At 27.7% G+C, this 21,015-nt stretch overlaps 1 protein-coding gene across 3 annotated transcripts in view; it reads right to left on the reverse strand.

Annotated features, from left to right (window-relative positions):
* The window catches only part of LOC112685494 (glutamate receptor ionotropic, NMDA 1-like), a 208,795-nt gene that overhangs the window by 62,914 nt on the left and 124,866 nt on the right, over positions 1-21,015 (reverse strand). For all 3 annotated transcript variants that reach the window (XM_025557424.1, XM_025557419.1, XM_025557414.1), the window contains one exon: positions 7,656-7,798. In XM_025557424.1, coding sequence (XP_025413209.1) covers positions 7,656-7,798 — 143 coding nt within the window. The remainder of the gene's footprint in view (positions 1-7,655; positions 7,799-21,015) is intronic.

A 21,015-nucleotide genomic window follows, 5' to 3' on the forward strand; every position in this document is an offset into this window, starting at 1 on the left:
TTTTCGATTATGGTGAGTCGGCCGCACATTATTTATGTCATCGCCTTAACGATAACAGAATATCGGTCGCGTAAAAAACGTTTAAATAAAGTGTTTCAAGACATCAACATTGGATTATATAGTCTGTACTCTTATATTGCATAACGATTTATATTAATTATTGCACGCATAGGCGTGCGCAGACCTCTTTTTCAGGGTATGCAAAAGGCTGCCACTGTCTACCCTCCCCCCCCCAAAAAAAAAAAAAAAAACTGAAAGTTAATTTAAGCGTTCGAAATGCTGGTCTTAATAACTATTTAATTTAAAATTTTTTTTCCCCGAAAAAAGTGACTGAATAGCCATTTCTCAATCGTTATAACTGTCTTCATTATTAAAATTTAAAATAAATTACGAAAAAAAATAAAATTAAATACATAACACTTGAAATGGTTTGAGCAATACGTTTAAATAGGGTAAATAAATAAAAACGTAATTATATACTTAAATGAAAAACAAAATAAATTTGATAAATAATCAAAATTTATCATAAAACGATTCTGCGTACAGTTGAGTTCTTAATATCACCAATAATGTTTTCGGGATTTTAATTTAAAGCCATTTCTTGTTCTGTAGTTGATAGCTATTTAATCTCGCTTGAATTATTGTACTTCTTAAATTAATTAACACATTAAATCGTTATTATAGCATATGATTTGTATTTCAAAAATAAATTAAACTCTCTGGGACTGAATATAAAAATATGATAAAAATCACGATATACATAAGATCAAATATGTCATAATATTATTTTATTTTTTGTAATTTTAGAAAGAAGGCTTCATGTTTAGAGTATGCAGTTGCATACCCTGCATACCCCCTGCGCATGCTTATGATTGCACAGGGTAAATGCATTGGTAACGCAATATACGAACATAAATGTTTAACAAATATGCCTGTGTACATCGAATATATATAATGTAGTACGTATTATGTATTACGACGTAACGGCGATCGATTTTAATAACATTTTTTTAATGGCGGACGGAAGAAATAAAAATCATTAATCTATCAGTTTTATTTTCTATTGCTACGTTACACATAGTTTTGAATCGGTTCCAAAGCGTATCCAAAATGTTTCTTTCCTATATGAACCAATTAATCAGTTTCAGACAAACCCATCAAGGGTAGAAAGGAAATCTTTTTGACCGTAAATCATTTGGTTTCATTCTCTGAATAGCGCACCGTTATCTCTCCGGCTACGTAGATCAATCCGGTTAAAGGATACTAAAATTAAGTTCTTAAACTTCCGGTTAAACTTATCATTTTTTTTTTCGTACATTAATATTTTGGAATAACGTCTTACAGCATTCTATAAATGAATCTTAACTTTATAGAAATAATTTTTGAATAAAAGATTTCATTATAACGCATATGGATTAGCAAGTTTTTGCGAAAGTAGTGATGATAGCTTATGTTCTATTCAAAAATATTATAGTAAGCTAATCATGTACTATTATGTCAGTACAATAAATATTAGGTTAATTGGTAATCAAAATCTTCCAATATTTGTTATATCCGATGTTTCATATAATAGGTTAGTAAAAATAGGTAGTTAAAAATTATTGTTATTATGATTATAATTATTATATAAAAATATTATAAGGTTAAAATGAGAATATCCGATTATATAATAGAAAATATTATTTTATTTGCTATTGTTTTTACGAAAACAATAAGGAAAAATAATTTTATACATTTTAAACTATTTGTTATGAACCGTAGACCGCGGTGCCCTTAGAAAGTGGTTATAGTGTCCCTAGGGCACCGCAGTGCACAATTTGGGAACCGCTGCACTCTAAACTTACAATTTACAAATTTTTTATTAAACGCATGTGGTCCTATGCTATTGAACTGTGGGGAGCCGCAAAAATATGAAATATCAATTAAATATGAACCCTCTAGAAGAGAAAATTTTAAAGTGTACTTTAGAACCGATTGACAAAACAATTTGACAACGTTTTATGCTAAGTAAGTTATTAAATTAGTTTTGTAAAACAGTTTCGTTAAAAAAATAACACAAGCAAGAATATTGATTGATATTAATGGATGTAGTAGAAAAGATAGTATATTATGAGCCAATTGATTTTTAGTTCATACCGTATGCTTGTAATAATATAGTTTAGTTATAACTATGGATTAAATTTTATATAAGCTGCTGAAAATATTCCTTTCCTAAGTGTGAATGCTGATGATTAACTATGAGAAAAATCGAACACTTTTATATAAATACTATTAGTATGAACAAAGGTAAAATTTTACATTTAAAAGTAATAATTTAATATAACTTATATAATATTAGTATGAATTAAATATATACATAAAAATGTCAACATACCATTATTATTTTTAAAATATATTTTCAAAATTAAATGTTATGTATTTCACCAAATATTTCTGATAAGCCAAAAGTTATGAATAATTAAGTATTTTATTAAAATTAAATTTTTACTTAAAAAGAATTCTAAGCTTTAATATTTAATTTAACATATAGAATAAAAACAAATTATTGCATTGAAGAATGTATATTAATAATTGTTTATAACGTCTTTGATTTATTATATATTCATATATATATACATTAATGTATATAAACATTTAAATTGTAACTTAAGCTTATAGAATGCAAAAAAATGTTTCCAGGCAATCATTAATATTAGCACATGATTCAGTTTGGTAAAATTTAAAATAATAATTATTTGAAAAACAAATGGCTAAAATTTAATGTTACAATCAATTATATTAAATTTCTAGGTCAGATAAGGTACAAAGAAAAGTGAATGGTATTGCTGTATTAATTTATAAAACTTGAAACTAACGTACTACTATTTTTAAAATGGAAATAAACTAGAGTTTAATAGTGGAATTTACTTATTCTGAAAATAATGCAGAAGTATTTTAATTTTACAACTTTGGTATTATAATTTGTATATTTTTGAAAAATAAACATTATTCTAACATTATCACTTCTGTGATGTTGTAGAGTTTAAAATAAAATAACAGACATTGTGAAACTAATAGATTCAATTTGTACATGATGATTTTTAAAATTAAATCATTTAATAACAGACATATATTGTATCAAAAATAATAATTTGATTTGTCTCGAAAAAATATGTGTTAAAAATGAAATAGTTTTTTTTTTCTATAAAAAAAATTGAATAGATACTTAATGAATGTTAAATATATATAAAAGTAACAAACAAATATACACGTATAGTTTAACAATAATTTTGTTTTCTAATTGATTGAAACCCTATTTTTAACTATATCTTTTTACTTACAGCATTACTTCAACTTGAGCTATTTATTTATCCACGCGGCTATAAAAAAAATGATATGAAACCGTAGATTCTATAACTATATATTAGTGTCCATAAACAAATATTGAATTACATTTGGTAATGAATAATTTAAATTTTTTAAATTGCTTTGTGCAAAACTGAAAACTATAAAAATAAACAAGAGCTTGTCAATTTAAGTCACCTTTTTCCATTTATTGTGGTAGATGTCCAACAATTAAATCAAATAACGTGACCATTAATATTTCTAGTAAAACAAATAATGTCTGTATTCTATTGTGAATAACGTCTAACCTGTAACCACGACCTTAAAATAAAAAAAAAAAAAAAAATGAAAAAAGAAAAACGGCCAATTTCGTTTGTACAACTTCATATTTTTTAACCTCTTTTATAGTTGAACCTCACGGTTAAATTAAAAATACTATTAAACCAAACCATAAGTATTCCTCGTTGGCCATACGGTAATCAAACGTAAGGCTTGATTGAGCTCTCAAATATTTTCCTTATTCAGTCATTCAAAAGTATAATTCCGTATTATTGCCGGGGGTCTCTTGGTTTGTAACGAATTAATACGACGAGCCGCAAATAAAAACGGCAGACGAAGAAATCAAATGCAAACAAAGAAATTTGTAGCCGGCGCTTTTACATAAGGCGTACATTGAACACTAACTCATTTATTCAAGTTTATGTCTTTAAATCATAACTTCGACACAGATTATATATTAAATACAATTGCAACTAAGTAATTACTATAAAAAAAAAGGTCTTTTTTTAGATAACGTAATCATTCTATACCTGGGGTTATTATCGATGGTTGACTATCCCGATCATGAAATTTATGTTATAGCAAATAATATATGTATACTAAATACAGAATAATATATGTTTACTAAAGTTTATAGACTTTAGTATACATTTATAATTCCGATGATTTATCGTACAAATAATTTGTGTTCAAACCGTCTTATATTTTTTTTAATAAAAAAAATAAAATTATGTATGAATAACGGTGTGTATTTTGCAATTGATAATTGGCAGATTAGATTTATGATTAGCCACGTAATCCGTTATAGTGCGATTGAACCATTAAAAATATAAAAATGGTAATTTTGGAAAACAAATATTAGTAAAATTAACTAACACTGGACAATGTGTAACATATTTATTGAATAATAATATAAAAAATCTAATGTACGTTTCAGTATCATCATTTCTATGTCAATATCAGCTATTAAGCTATAAGTTATAAAAACCAACTGTGACGCTCGTTAGATCACAACAAATTGATGTGCATAACATAATCATTTATTTTAACACTTCAATGGCTCCCGAACATTTGAAAGGATAAAAAACAACGATTAATCATTTTTTGGACCTAATCGAGTGAGAATAATTTTTTTTCACTTTTTCAATTTTTTTGTTACATTTATAGAGTTTGAAATGCAGCAAGTACAATTTGTAAAATTTTAACGCCTACGGCATTTATATGGATTTAAAAAAATTAATTTAGGTTGTATGATTCATATTGGTGTTACGTTTATAATTTGAGATAGTTTCAAACTACATTCGATATTATGAAACAATAATTATTATCCATTGGTCTTTTATTTATAAATTTAAATTAATTAGATAGATAATGATTAATATAATTTGTATAAAGAAATAATCACTTGTAGCTCTAGAACCTGTATATATACAGATATATTAAAAGATTCGATCTAACTTATTTTTTCTTGCGATAAAATAATGTTTTTTTTTTTTTTTTTATTTGTTTGAAGTTCAAAAAATAAGCGTCCTTTCAAAAATAAATAAATAATAATTATTCATAACCGAAAGTTATAATTTTACGATTATACTTGACATGTACAAGTCTCATGAATAAATTATAAAAGAAAATATATAATATAAGTATAGTTTGCCAAAAACAAATGTTAAACTTATTCGTGAAACCAAGATGATAAATGGTTACCACTTGCACTAGTTTTCCAAATCTAGTAGTTTTGAAGTTTAATTCAACAAAATCATAATCTGCAATTAAATTCTAAAATATGTTATACGTGTTTATGGTGAAGTTAATACATAATAATAATAAAATATTATGCACTGATATTTCGAAATAAGGTATATTTAAAACACTCTATGGACGCAGTAGTTAAGTACAGCAAAGAAATTGAATAATAATAAAAATAAAACTAAAACTAAACAGAGAGCGAGATACAGAAAGCAAGAGATCACTAAAATTATAAGAGTAAATAAAATAATTATTTTTACTAAATTAAACGATGCGTAATTCATGTAATAAAAGTTTTTCAAACGAATTCCCTAAATATGAAAAAAATAGTAGATATTTTGTACACTAATAATACATAATAATTTCTACCAACGTTTAAAATTAATTATATTTGTATTTTAAAAATATTGATTTTATCATTCTTATTGCAATGAAAATGTATAAAAAATATTTTTAGAGTTCCGTTAAATTTTATTTTTATTAAAACTAAGTAAAGGTGTTTACTTGATTTATTAGAAAAAACGAAATAATTGAAATATTTACACGAGAAAATAATAAATAGCCGTACTTAGCGTTTTATTGTTTGTCAGATAATGTCTTAAATTTAAATCTTGGCAGTTGATTGATTAAAATTTTTTTTCTGCAATATAAACCACTTCTATGCACATATTTGACGTAACCATAGTTACTATGTATAAATTATGCGATGACACTATAACTCAGCATGTGTACCAAAATATTATGACAGTATGATTAATATATATTTTCCAACTTTTTGAATGATATGACAGGTTTTCCATGTAACTGGCCATTTTTACAAATGTTCAGCATTAAGGGAAATTTATGAATAGATATATTATAATATAACATAAACATTCATGTATTTTTAGCAGATACTAGAGACCCGTGTTTGTCATTCTATTATTACATAATTCAAAAGCACATTAGAAGTTTGTATTTACCATGTTCTTCTAATTACACATTTTACTACGATATGTAATGTAATCAATTAATATTAATTATAATCTGATATTCGTATCACTCAAACTTTGAATTAAACATTTTTATGTTAAATATACGTAAAAAAATCTCCTTTTGAATACCCGAGCATTTATCATAATTTATTCGCTATGAATTAGGGATTGATTTTATTGTTTATATTATTTATTATATACTGTATATTTTTTATTATTCAAATAAAATAATATAACTCTCCTATTGAACTCTACGACTAAACAATGTATAACTTCAATAATAATATTACGGTTTCCGAATTAATCAAACGATTATGAAAATGTCGATACGTTAATTTATTAACACGACTAACGTACAGCTAATCTAATAGAGTTTATATACTCGTAGAGATAGGTTAAATAGTTTGTGAATGTATCATTTTAACACCGAAATGAAGTGCCCAAGTAATACTTTAGCGCATTCCTCTTGGTTATACAGTACGCCTTTATATATATATATATATATATATATGAGGACTACACTGATATACATATTTTAAATAGCTTATTCGGAGGTTAGTTGAAAGCTGGGCACACGATAATGGCATGCAATGGATTTAACTTTTTCAAAACGCACGGAGTAAAAGTAAAATTTTACACGAAAAGATTAAAATAATATTATAATTCGTAATAATAATATTTTATTAAAACCGGTGGCTGTTTTTATTTTTTTTGTTTTTTATTTGACGAAAGACGTATTACAATAAACAATCCTTCGGTTGCTCATAATTTAGTACAACTTAACTCATAGCAATGGTAAAGCTAATAGTCAGGTACGTATAATCATATTGGTTAATAATAAATTTTCAAGCTCTAACATCAAAAAATAAACATTAGGCAATTTTTAATGTTATTCTACTTTAACTAAAAATGCTTAACTTTTTTATTAAAAACTTTGTCGAAAAATCTTAGGATAGAAGGTTTTTATCACCCTCAGTTTTTTAATTGAAATTGCAACCCTGTGTGAGCATTTTCGCGATAAACGATGTATGAGCATAATTGATGAAAAACATGGCTAAACATGGCTGTTTTTGCGTAGTGCGTTTACAAATTTAAACGAACAGCAACGAACTCACCTCGAATACAGTTCTGAAGTACAGAGAGAGGGAAAAAGAGAGAGTTAGTGAATATTGAGATAGAAAAAATAGGTCTATTGATTTTTCCATTTGATTTCATATTATTAGCGATGTAATATCGTATAAAAACCATATAAGATGGCATGACGATTCTGCAGATGTTATGACGTAAGCCGTCTGATGGCACAACACCTTGATGAAAATGTCTCCGACTTACTTGGGGCGTGTCGGTTGCTGGCAACTGAATTCATAATATCGAAACGAACGGCTAGGCTGAGGTCTGGTTTGTCGGCATTAGCTTTGGCGCGACGGCCAATCGACCTGCCAGACAGCACGTCGTGCACCGCACTCCTGAGTTGCCTGTAAAAAAAGAAAAATAAATAAATATAAAAATAACTAAACCCTTTCGATCGTTATAGTTTTGTTGTATGAGAAAATTACATAAAAACGTGAAGTATATATTAAATTGTTCAAGGCGACGACAAAAAAAAAAAAAAACGGTATTTTTTCCTCCCTTAGTAAGAAGTTATAATGTGAATATGAGAAATAGATGTGGTAGAAAAGATTATGAATGCGGTGGCGGATAGCCGTATGACAACAACTGTTTATATACGTACATACACATTAAAGAAAACCTAGTAAATCGTTAAGAGATCGTTATAATTATAATGACGATAATAAAACAACTTCGTCCATGTAAATGAATGTGTGTGTATAATTATGTTTATGTATTTATTTATATATGTATGGTGTGAGATATTAATTTCTCTCAACCCCATTAGTAACGGTAACCCGGAAGATTTATTTTACGTTAATAGTGGCCGGTGACCTAGAGGTGAAATTGTAATCGTAAAAATATCACAGCCAGGACAAAAATACGAGTAAAGAGAAACACCGAGAATACGCGATTTTTTAGTCGTAATTTGATAATCTATAACCGTTGTAAGACACAAAAGTTTGAATGTATTGCGTAAAGTATACATTATGTAAACAAGGGATAATTTAATTTTTATTATTAATAACCATGAACAAAGTTTTTGCACTGCCATGACAGTTGGCGAAAAGTTAAAATTTTTTAGAAAAAGTTAAGCTTGGAGATGAAATCAAACATCTGTCTACTCGGAATTACACTTAAAAACGAGGCAAAATGTGAAACCATCGTTTTGTGAAATAAAACATAAAATATTTAATATTTTAATTGAAACGCGTATGCTGTCCGCCACATATGTGTCCTATGTAACTATTAAATAGTTTTTATTTCAAATTTATGTTTACGAGAAAAATTTATTCTTACAACTGGATGCAGGAAGGAAATCCGATCCAACCTAAGTCCTCCTCAATAAACTAATGCTCACTTAGAAATCTGCAAAATGTTGGTAATTTTAATTGGCGTACTACACTATTGCGGAGTAGGGACTCCCCGACGCCACAGTTGGTGGTGGTCGTAATCTTTTGTAACTCGATAACGAACAATGCCTTCTCTGCTATCTAGCCATGAAAATGTTAATGTGAATCGTAAAAATAACATATAAAACAAATATAATTTAAACAAATCCCGTATACATAACGTTTCAAGTGATAACGCATTTTCGAACTAATTAGAAAGGGACATAAATGTTCTCGAATTTAAAAAGTCCAAATCCAAAACTAAACGTATTCTTTTCTCAAGCAATTTACTATCAAATAAAAAAAATACCAACAAAAAACCTATTTTGGTATCAACAAATAGAGATGGTGTTCTCAATAATAAAAATGAAGAAATAAACACTATTAAAACAAATAAAATTGATTATAATATAACATGGTTATGGACCAAATCTAAACCAAACTACCTCCATTCATTTTTATCCGCAAAGTACTTGACTTTGTCATACCCTGAATCAAATTAATCGATTTAGTTGGGATCAATAACTGTTTTATCAAATCAATTTCTAAAAAACCTAAAAATAAAATCTGTTAACTCCGACATATATAGTACTATTATGAAATACTTAAAAAAGCCAAAGATGAATATCACATGTTTCAAGCACATGGAGATAAGACTTTTAGAATAGTTATTCGAAATCTACACCCATCAACTACCTTAACAACGGATATAAATAATGCAATTCAAGAAATTGGATAGGCTGTTCGTGATGTTACAAACATTTTATACAAAATAACAAATAGTAATCTTCCGATCTTCTTCGTTGATTTAGAACTAGTTGCAATTAACAATAACATATTTCACTTTGTATAAAATATATTTAATGAGCATTATATATATATATTTATATATAATTATATATATATATATATTTAATATACATTATATTATATATTTAATTAAGTATTATACTAAATATTATACAGTATACATGGTGATATCTGATATATAAGTAATTTATAATACTACAATAAAGTTGGATACGCACAACGGTAGGCGTTTCAGCCCTCAAGAACCTTCACTCTCTATATTCACCACTAACTGTCGGTCTAGACATGACGAATTAATTATCGTCGTCGAATCTTGTGACCTTAGGAGAACATTTGGTATACTCAGATGTTTCCAGTGAGTATATGACAGATTGGATAAAATAAATATTTTATCTATTTCTTTCTCTCTTTCTCTGTAATATCGTTATAAAAGATTTATACTGTATTACGATTTTGTATAAGATATTTTAATAGTGAAGATGATTTCTAAATAGGTTTGATAAATCTTTAAAAAAAATAGTTTTCTTAAGTACCTTAAATATACATTATACATCCGTTATGTTCGTTCACCTCAACTATTCAGTCGTTATTTTTACCGATAGATTGTGGTTAATTTCATAGAAATATTATTTAATAATACGTTTTGGTCCACCATTTGGTACAATATACATGTCCACACCCAGGATAGAAGTATAACTCACAGTAATGAAATTTGAAATATTGTCCATATTGATTTAATTAAATCCTCGATGCTACGGTATACTTAATATCTAAGTAGTATATGTATTGTATCTATATGCATGCGCATAAATACGTCAACATTATAAACGTAAAGCGTGATGAAATACTTGATAATATCTACATATATATTAGATTGTTTTAATACATGTTTGCTGTTTTATAGTAGACTTTGATTGAACAACACCGCAAACTTGATAAATGATTGGTCATATTTAATTTTGACTGACAAATTGCGTATATTCTTAATTTAGAAACCAACGAATCCTGTACAGTAGAATAGAATGTGATTATATTTCTTAAGTACTGTTCAAAAAAAAAATAAAGTACAACTCATTGTTATTGGTTATTATTATTATTATAATAATTATTTTTCGTTTAACATTATTGTTTAAGTTTATTGCGATTCGATGTCCCGCACTCGTAATGTGTGCATCTAAATTAATCGTTAATTACTATTTTATTAAAAATCAAACTAAATACTTAACCGTTTTTGTTGTGAAAAGTGTCAAAAAAACAATCATTTTTAAGTGTTCTTTAACAAAAGAAAATCATTGTCCGTCTGGGGTCAAAAAATCCAAGACACGTTTTTTTGTAAGTATTTTAATTACTCAAACCCATATACGTAAATCATAGACACAATTATAGGGAGGCTTGGGTGGGCTTAGCCCACCCAGTTTTATTCGTAGCCCAGTGGCGTATCCATAATTTTTTTTTTTTTTTTTTTTGGGGGGTCATAAAAAATGTAACATTAAATTTTTTTGAATTTTGTGTGTTTTTATTATAATCAATAGACAATATACATACATTAAACATTTTCGGAGGGTTTATGCCACTACTGTAGCCCATTCAGTTTCACTACAAAATAAGACATAAACTCTTGGTTTTTCTATTTTTCGTCATTAGCAAATTATGTAGAAAATTATTGGAAAACTTTTACATATTTTTTTATTATGGACAATGTTGTTTTCAATCTTAAATATAGGTTTTCTGATGAAAGCTTGGCTATGGCCAATTCAGTAGTTCATTTTGTAAATTAGATACAACCGATTCAGTGAAGTTTATAGATCATTATGTTTTAAGGCAATTTGGTAATATGTGTATAAATATATTTTAATTGTATAAGAGATTAATGATAACTAATTAATTAATTATAATAATTATAATTATAGGAATCTCTACATATTTCAAAGAGTAGCTTAGAAGCAGAAATTAGAGTGTCATTTAACCTTTAAATAGTAAAAAAAAAAAGATTTCAATATAAATGATGTCAAAGAAGTCGAAAAACAAATATTTCTAAACTTTTCTAAACTTTTACAAGTGGCTTTATCTATTCCTATAAGTTCAGCCACCTGTGAAAGGTCGTTCTGTCATTGAAGATAATAAGAGGAATAAAACATTGGCTTAGATCTTCCATGGCCCAAGATCGATTTACAAATTTATCTATTTTAAATATAAAGAGAGATGTAACCAACAAATTAGACGAAAATGAAATTGTAAATAAATTTGCTGAAAAAAATTGAAAAATATTGTTTATTTTATTAGGCTTTATAATAAAAATGTAATAGCTATGAACTTTATATTTCATTAATTATATATGTATATCCTTCTTTTTCGTGTTTATTTAGGTAGCTAGTCTGTAAGTATTAAGTGACTAAAGGACAAAATTTTACTTCGAAATAAACTATCAACGACTATAGGTAAGGTCGTAAGGACTTCTAATTAATATAAATATAAATGTTAGTGTTGACAATCAATATTGTGGGTGTAGGGACGAAGCCCCTCATGGGTCGCTGGATCATTAAAATTTAGCCCATCCAGAAATTGAACTCTAGTTGCGCCTATGACGTAAATACAACCGTCTTCCCAACCGCGTATCTTTCACTTACGTAACAACACCTAATTAAAATGAATACTAAAATAACTAAAACTATCTTCCTATTTAAAATTATCAATCAAAACAACGTGCAAAGAAAAAACACACACAATAGTGAGTTATCCTACTCCAATAATAATGATGTTTTCAATTACGACTGGACTGAGGTCGTTTCTCCTAAATTTCAAAAACGTTAAAAGTCCGAAAAAACAAAGTCCGTTATCAAAAACAGCCAAAACTACAACGAGCACGCAATTTTCCTCCCGTAATAAATGCAGTGTCTTATCGCAAAGTGAAGACATAACCGAAGAAAACACAAATTGTATAAACCCAATTTTATATAACCCAATTCTCAACAGTACCTCTCACCCAAATAATTCAAATAACAGTCAAACCTATTCTTAGGCCACCCTACAAAACAAAAACCCGATACACACAAATAACGAACACCAAAACCAACAAAACAAAAACATGACTACCCAATTGACCTCCTTTTTAAACGAATTCAAATCCCTCATTAACCTACTTATTTCACTTTTAACAACAGTCATCGACAAATTAATAGAAAAAAAATCATATGTTAACAATCAAACTCCTCCTTTATCAATTCTACTCTGGAACGCAAATGGAATAACTCACAATAAAAATGAATTTCAACACTTACTCTACGAAAAAAAAAATAAATATCGCTCTAATTACAGAAACTCACCTAATACCAAATAAATATTTCAACATATCAGGTTATACAACACATTGAACAGATCACCCCGATGGTACTGCACATGCCGGTACGTGATCTTAATATTTTTCATGTTATTACACTATGCATTACCGACCAGCGAAAAGACCTATTTACAAACCACAAATATTCAAATAGTACTTAACCATGTTCCCATTACAATATCATTAGTTTACTGCCCCCCTAGTCAAAGAATCTCCCTTCCCCGACTCCAACATTCATAAGAACAATAAACAATTCATTCATTATCGGCGGTGATTTTAATGCAAAGAATATCGCATTTGGTTGTAGGTCAACTAATCCCAGAGGCCAAACTTTTTACAACGCAATTTTAAACAATCGCTTTTTCTTTATTTCACCTGATGCCCCAACCTACTGGCCATCAGGGGCAGATAGGCATAATCCGACCGGCCCGGGAAAAATAGAATACAGCGGCCCGCATGATTATATCCAAGTTCCAACTAAATATTGATCTCAACGTTGAGAGAACCGATCCGGCAATCACCACCTTCTTTTTTTCGACGTTCTTAAATAATATTTAAAATTATAATATATTTATACTATCCAATTTTACGCATGTTTTGCTCTCTTCTAACAACTCTACGATTTTTATCTCTTTTATTTTCTGCACCACCTTTTCTTTGAAGTATACCTGGTTATACATAATTTTAGCAATATTATACCATTTACATGGTTCGCGTATAATTATTGTGGAAAAACATGATATATCAATAATCAACTTTGCCGTGGGGGTTTATTAGTGACTATATATGATAATTTAAATTTGAACAGTTATCATTATAGTACGGAATTATATGCATTAAAAACCAATCAAATATGCGCTAAAAGATCTTTAACATGCACAAGTATATGCACTAATATGTTAAAATATGCATTATAGAAAAAAAATTGCACTCGACATTTCGAATAAAATTTAATTTTTAATTTTTGATAATTCTATTAAAATCATACATAAAAAAACTTACACTTAAAATTATGTAACTCTGCTGTAAATACTTTTTTTTCTTCTTCATTTTAAAGGGATTTACTATGATATTTATAGATTTTAGCTATATTTAAATATATATTATTAGTATTATATTTATTTACTTTTATTTGTATATATGTACAATGTACATGTATAATAGTATTAGTAGTAATATTTTTCATCGGCCCATTTTCGTCAATATAAGCAGCGGCCCGCCGTGAAAATCCCGGTGTCCCGGCTGCCCTATCCGCCTCTGCTATTCATCCTACACAAATCGTCACCCAAACATACTAGATTTTTTCATAACCTCGCTAACCAAACCATTTAAACAATAATATAAAAAATCTCGAAGAACTATCCAGTGACCATTCCCCAATTCTACTTTACCTAGGTGGCAAACCTGAAAACATTAATAACACTTTACACTCTGGACAAATTAATTTCAATTTATTTAAAATAAAATTGGACTAACACATTACATTAAATATCCGATTAAAATCTCGTGATGACATAGACAACGCTTCACAATTCCTCATTACAACTATTCAAGAAACGATAACAGACTCAACCTCTTCACCACCAAATTTAAATATACCAATAAAACCACACCAATATACTTATTTACCCCATAACTTAAAATAATTGATTAATAAAAAAACGTCAAGCAAGAAAAAATTGGCAACAAATACATTACCCAGTCTACAAACACGAATTTAACAAACTAACAAACAAATTGAAAAAAGGAACTACAAACATTCAAAAACAATCAACTTCATTCATTCTTGTCATCACTCACATCAGTCAATGGTTCCTTATGGAAATCAATATAAAATAGAACTAAAGAAAAGACTTAGTCCCCCTCCCTTTAACAAATCCTAACAACACTTTAACCATAACCGACAGTAAAAAAGCAAATTTATTCGGTAACCACCAATCAAAAACTTTCCAACTCCACTCAAATACAAATGCTAACATAACGACACACTTAAAAAATGTTCAAACTTTTCTTAACAGTCCACTACCTATGTCAATGTCAGCTAAACCAATTATATCACAAGAAATAAAATCAAATATTGCTAAACTATGCAACAACAAATCTCCAGGATACGATTTAATTTATAACAAAATTCTCAAAAAAATAACAAACAAAACCATACTTCTTTTCACTCATATATACTATGCAATGCTCAGGTTGTCATACATTCCTCCGATATAGAAATTCTCAACAATAATTTTAATTGCTAAGCCAGAAAAAACCAAAGCATTTAGTAACTTCATACCGCCCGATAAGTTTACTACCGACGTTAGGGAAACTTTTCGAAAAACTACTCCTTAAAAGAATAATCCCTATTATTAAAGAAAATAATATCATCCCAAATATTAAATTTGGATTCCGATCATATCATTCAACAATCCACCAAATGCATAGAATTACCGATAAAATATCATCATCATTAGAAAAAAAAAGAACAATGTCCATATGTATTCTTTGAAATCGCGCAAGCGTTCGATCGTGTTTGTCATGACGGATTACTGTTCAAATTTAAATCATTTCTACCTGCTCCATATTTCCTCATTTTAAAATCTTACCTAGAAGACCGATACTTCACTGTTAAACATAATAATTCTTATTCTCCTTACCATAAAATTAAAGCGGGAGTACCACAGGGAAGTGACCTATCACCTATATTCTACAATATATATATATATACATCAGATATACCGAAAACAAACCATACAATTCTAGCAACATATGCAGATGATACCGCCATACTAGCATCAAACAAAAACCCAAACATAGCCACTCATGATATACAATTCACTTTAAATCAAATTTCTAACTGGACTAAAAAATGGAAAGTTAAAATTAATGAAAAAAAAAATCAGTTCAAATAAATGTTTCTCTTAGTAAAAAAGAATGACCTCAACTATCACTCAGCAATGTACAAATTCCTATAAAAAATATAACCAAATACCTAGGAGTTCATTTAGAGAAAATGCTTACCTGGGCCCATCACACTAAACAAAAAAGAAAACTATCTAATACACGCCTATATCTCCTTCGTCCATTATTATCTCATTCTATGAGTTTAAAAAACAAAATATTAATAAATAAGACAATTTTTACCCCCCCTTTGGTCATATGGTATCCAAATCTGGGGCCAAGCCAAACCATTTAATATAAGACCCATACAAGCTTTCCGGTCCATATGTCTTAGATAAATAACCCCTTGGTATATGACCAACGACGCACTACATAAGGATCTACAAATCCCAACATTCAACGAAGTAGCAACTCGTCACTATAAAAAGTTTCACTCCAAACTGCACTTAAACCAAAACCCTCTTATTTCTCGCATGTCCTCTATAATCATCCTCAACAACCCTCCAAGGAGGTTAAAAAGAAAATGGCCAAAAGACGCCCTTGCCTAACACACAAAAAAAAAAAAAAAGGTTCCTTTATATGAATCCATCAAACTAATTAGGAGGTACTGTTGATGGACGGTTTTCCTCCCTCAAGATATACATGTCATGTTATATATTATATATTATCAAATTTACTTGTTGTATAGATCGTGAATATGCATTTTAACAAAAAAAAAAAAAAAAAAAAAAACATTATTGTTATAATAAGATAGAGTAATGAGACATTTCGTAATCCATTCATCGTATATTGTGCATGTACTCCGTTGTATAAAGAATATATAAATAATAACAATAAAAATATAAATGTTAATAAATAATATATAAATAATAAAGATTCCCTTCGGAGTTAAAATTTAGATGTATCGTTTATATTGAGCATCCGACTTTTATTCAACACGTGGCATTTCGAAAATGTTTCATTGTAAAAAATCACGTGATAAAATTAAATACCATTGGTGTGTTACTGCTATTAAAAAAAAAAAAAAAAGGACCAGAAATATTCTGAATACGATATATTCAGTTTAGAAATTTTGAAGCAGTGTCGGCTTGATACTTAAAAGGCTTCGGATGCTTTTTTTCTAAAGGGCCCCCGAAAATGTTATCTTTTAAAATAATAAAAAATTGTTTATAAATAGTGTAAATTATTATATTTTTTAATGGTGACGTTTTTAAAATATACATAATTAAGTTCACTGTATAGTTAGAGTAATTATTTATAATACTACAATATAATATAAATATTACCGTTTAATTTACAACTTAATATTTTTTTTAATTATACACAAATTGTACAGTTGATTTTTTTTAGTTCAAGTAAGTAAAACTATAAAAAATTGATCATAAAAAATAAAAATGACCAAGATTATTGTGGTTATTTATAATTCGTAAGAAATGGGGCTCCTAGGCACAAGTTTGGTTGGAGGCCCCGGGCGTGTTCGTGGCCTAGCTGTTATGGATAGGTCGATACTGTTTCGAATCGAAATTGTTCATACAATTTCTCGTCGAAAATATACTGTTGTAAATAAGTAATAAATGTAGTTACATTATCAACATAACCACAAAAATACAATTAAAAATTAATCTATTTATTACAATGATAAAAAAAAAAAAGAAAATAAGAATATAGACATGTAAATAAATCAAATGCATTAAATTTAAATTTAAAATAATCCTCTAGGATATTTCGTATTATTGGATATACGATACTGTAGATGTTTGGGATGTATAATTATTCTTTAAATTACTAAAATATTGATTTAAATAAATTGGATTACGGAGAAAAAACTTTTTAATGAAATTATACGTTTCACCCAGATGATATAATAATCAAAATACGCAAACGAATGCTGTATGTTTGCATTACGTATTGTCGGGACCGCACTATCTATTAACACTACTCCGACCGATCACCGAACGAAGTGTTAAATATCTTGAAATTTCCCTAATTATTAAATCATTAATTTGGCTCGTACAATTTGTATGCAGAACTGTTTTTCTTATGCTATTCTTTCCTCAATTGTTGAGCATAATTTTTTTTTTCGGTAATATTTATGAACGTTCAGTAATAAATTCTATGTGAAGCGAAGAATGCATTTAATAATTTATTGATATTTTAGATACAACATGAGTTCACCAAAGTCAAATATAATTTCACCATTTGATTTAAAATTATATTACACTTAATATTTATTCATATATTTATTTGTTATAATTTAAATTAAATAAAAAAAATATTTTTTTCATATTTCTTTGATTGTGGTTCATAAAGCCCTAATTAAAGAGCTTATAATTGATTTACTTATAAAATAAAAAAAATACTTCTTAGTTGTTTTAACTACCTAGCTGTGAGGAAAAGTATTGAAATCAACGAAAAAAAAATTCTCTGGAAATACAATATGAATAAAACTTCAATACATCCAACAAAAAAAATTCGACATTCAACAAGTAATTTTCGGAAAAATTTAGAAACATGTTTTGATAACTCGATATTTGATGATACAAATTATTTTTTAAACTTTAACACGAACTTAGTACTGCAAATAAATCACTCAAGCGCATCGAGAAGATTTATTCGAATAAAATTATTGAATGTTATTCGACATAAAATTGTTTTAGATGACAGTTGCGAACAACTGATAAATATATTTCAGGTGTCAATACTTCGTAATATTACAAAAGCAACTATATGAGTTTAAAATTGTATTACTTATACAAAACCGTTATGCTAGTAAACACCCGACTTATGTCATGTTATACGTTTAATTTCGCAGATACATTTACGTTATAAATAAATTATTTTTTTTTGATTATTCACTAAAAAACTATTTTCTACTTTGATGTGGTAAAATACCATTCCGATGTTGAAAACATATACAAAAAAAAAAAAAAAAACAAATAAATAGTTGAAGCAAAGTAAAAATATATATTGCACAGTAATGTAGGTGTCTTTGACTAAACTATTTATATACGAGTATTAATATATTATAAACTTATTATGAAAAAAATGTGAAACGAATGTATTTTTAGGGAGACAAGATGTTTAAGTAACATAACATATTACACATTACACGTCAATATAAAAATTTACAAAGCTAAGGGTTAGGATTAGGCGAGTATTTATTATAGTAATCGAGTAATTGTATCATTAACCCATTGAGGTAAAATAAATTTAGTGTAAATAAATTAAAATAATTATGATTATAATATACAATGTATGTTATCATTCTCAAACTAAAACTTTTTTTTACGTTAAAATAATAATTACTTTAATCTAAAACAATAAAATATCTTCAAGGCGAGGTCACGCAATTTGGTTAGTATAATATTGGAAACGTTGGAAATGCACTGGTAATCGTTAAATGGTCATTCAAATATCTAATTACAATAATATGTCCAAGATTTTCGAAAAAATGCAATTAATTATTAGTTAATTGTAACAACGACTATCCACAACCATCACACTTCATTACACACATATATAGAACAATATATATTGTTTACACTCAAAAAATAATATGTACCATATGTTTCAACGACTATGGTTTAAATTATTAGATTTATTCGAACCTCGTTTAACAATTTATTGTGATCACATCACGACCGATAAAACAATTATCACTTTCCGTTCAACTTTGCTTTAGAACTTCTGATTTTAACTCCTTTCAAGTCGGCTCACGAAATCCTCATAAATAGTTCGTTGTATGTAGATAACGTTGTTCCGGAACTTTAACGAAGCGTATAGTTAAAGTGGTCTACTATAAATTATTGGCTTTTTGAAATGAAAATTATTCGAAACCTCTGCTACAATTACGCGTCGGTAGACATGAACCCTTTTTTATCCGAATTTATAAGTTAAATCCGTACAAAGACGTGTAATATTAATGTCGTGATCTTTTTAATGACTAGATACGTCATATATGTGCTCGTATACTTACATACCTTTATAGTTATGTGTAAATACATACACATATACACACATACACATATACACACATACACACACACACACCATAGATATATAAAACAAGCAAACAAGAATCCTACTTATATAGTGAATAAACTTCATTAAATTTGTAACTGTACCCAATAAAATATCTAAAATGTTCTTTTCCAGTGTTAGTCTAATATGAGTTACGTTGTATTTATGTCTATAGTGATGTTACTGCAAGGTATCGTACAATAGTTGGCACCCTCTCACGTTATAAAAAATGAAACGTTCCTAAAAGTCAATACATATTTAAAATTCACAAACGGAATAATTAACAAAAGCAAAAAAATTAAAACAATAGGGAAAAAAAGTCGTACATACAATATATTTTTGTGTTTCTCCTTTATTTTCTTTTAATGATGTTTTTGAGTTAAAATATTTTTAGTTCATTAAAAACTTTATAAAGAGGTTAAAACACAGCTATATGCCTAAGTTTTTTCCTCATAAAAAACTCGAAATGTAAGGTAAAATATACGTGTTATGTCATTAAAATTCAAATGAACTTTTTCTGATTTAATCATATAATATTAAACGGTCTTCATTATTGTAATATATTCATCAATATCATCAGCGAACATTTAATTTTTGTTCTTTTGATTATTTCAAATCCCTAGAATATCAGTAATGTGTAACTATTCCCAAATAGTTAACAGAAATTTATCATTTTGATACATTCAAAAAACATGTTTATGATATTCATGAGTTTAAGTATTTAAATTTCATAATAAATATCTTAGTATTAGTTTAAGCCTAAAAACGAATATCGAAATCTGAATTTTGAAATTGAAATTGCAACGATTTGCTAAGAATATTCAAGTTTATGGGGTTAAGAAAAAAAATATATCTAGCTTAAAGTGTACAAATTAGTATAGAGATGGGTATAAAAAAAAAAAAAAGTAAAATGCGCTGCGCATTATTATCTTGTTTCAAAGCCAATTAAAAACAAATTTCGCTAAAATTATTTATAACCTTACGCTTATTTTGCGAATCCTCAATAATCCATGATGAAGCACTCACCAATTAAAATAAAAATGAATTTCTTTTTTGATAAAAATGATTATATAATTTGGTGTTTCTATAAATATCGTTTTTGTAATTTATATACTATGCTGTTCAACATTGTAAT

The sequence above is a fragment of the Sipha flava genome, unplaced genomic scaffold (genome assembly GCF_003268045.1).
Source record: "Sipha flava isolate LNK unplaced genomic scaffold, YSA_version1 107_pilon_pilon, whole genome shotgun sequence".
Classification (NCBI taxonomy): Eukaryota; Metazoa; Arthropoda; class Insecta; order Hemiptera; family Aphididae; genus Sipha; species Sipha flava.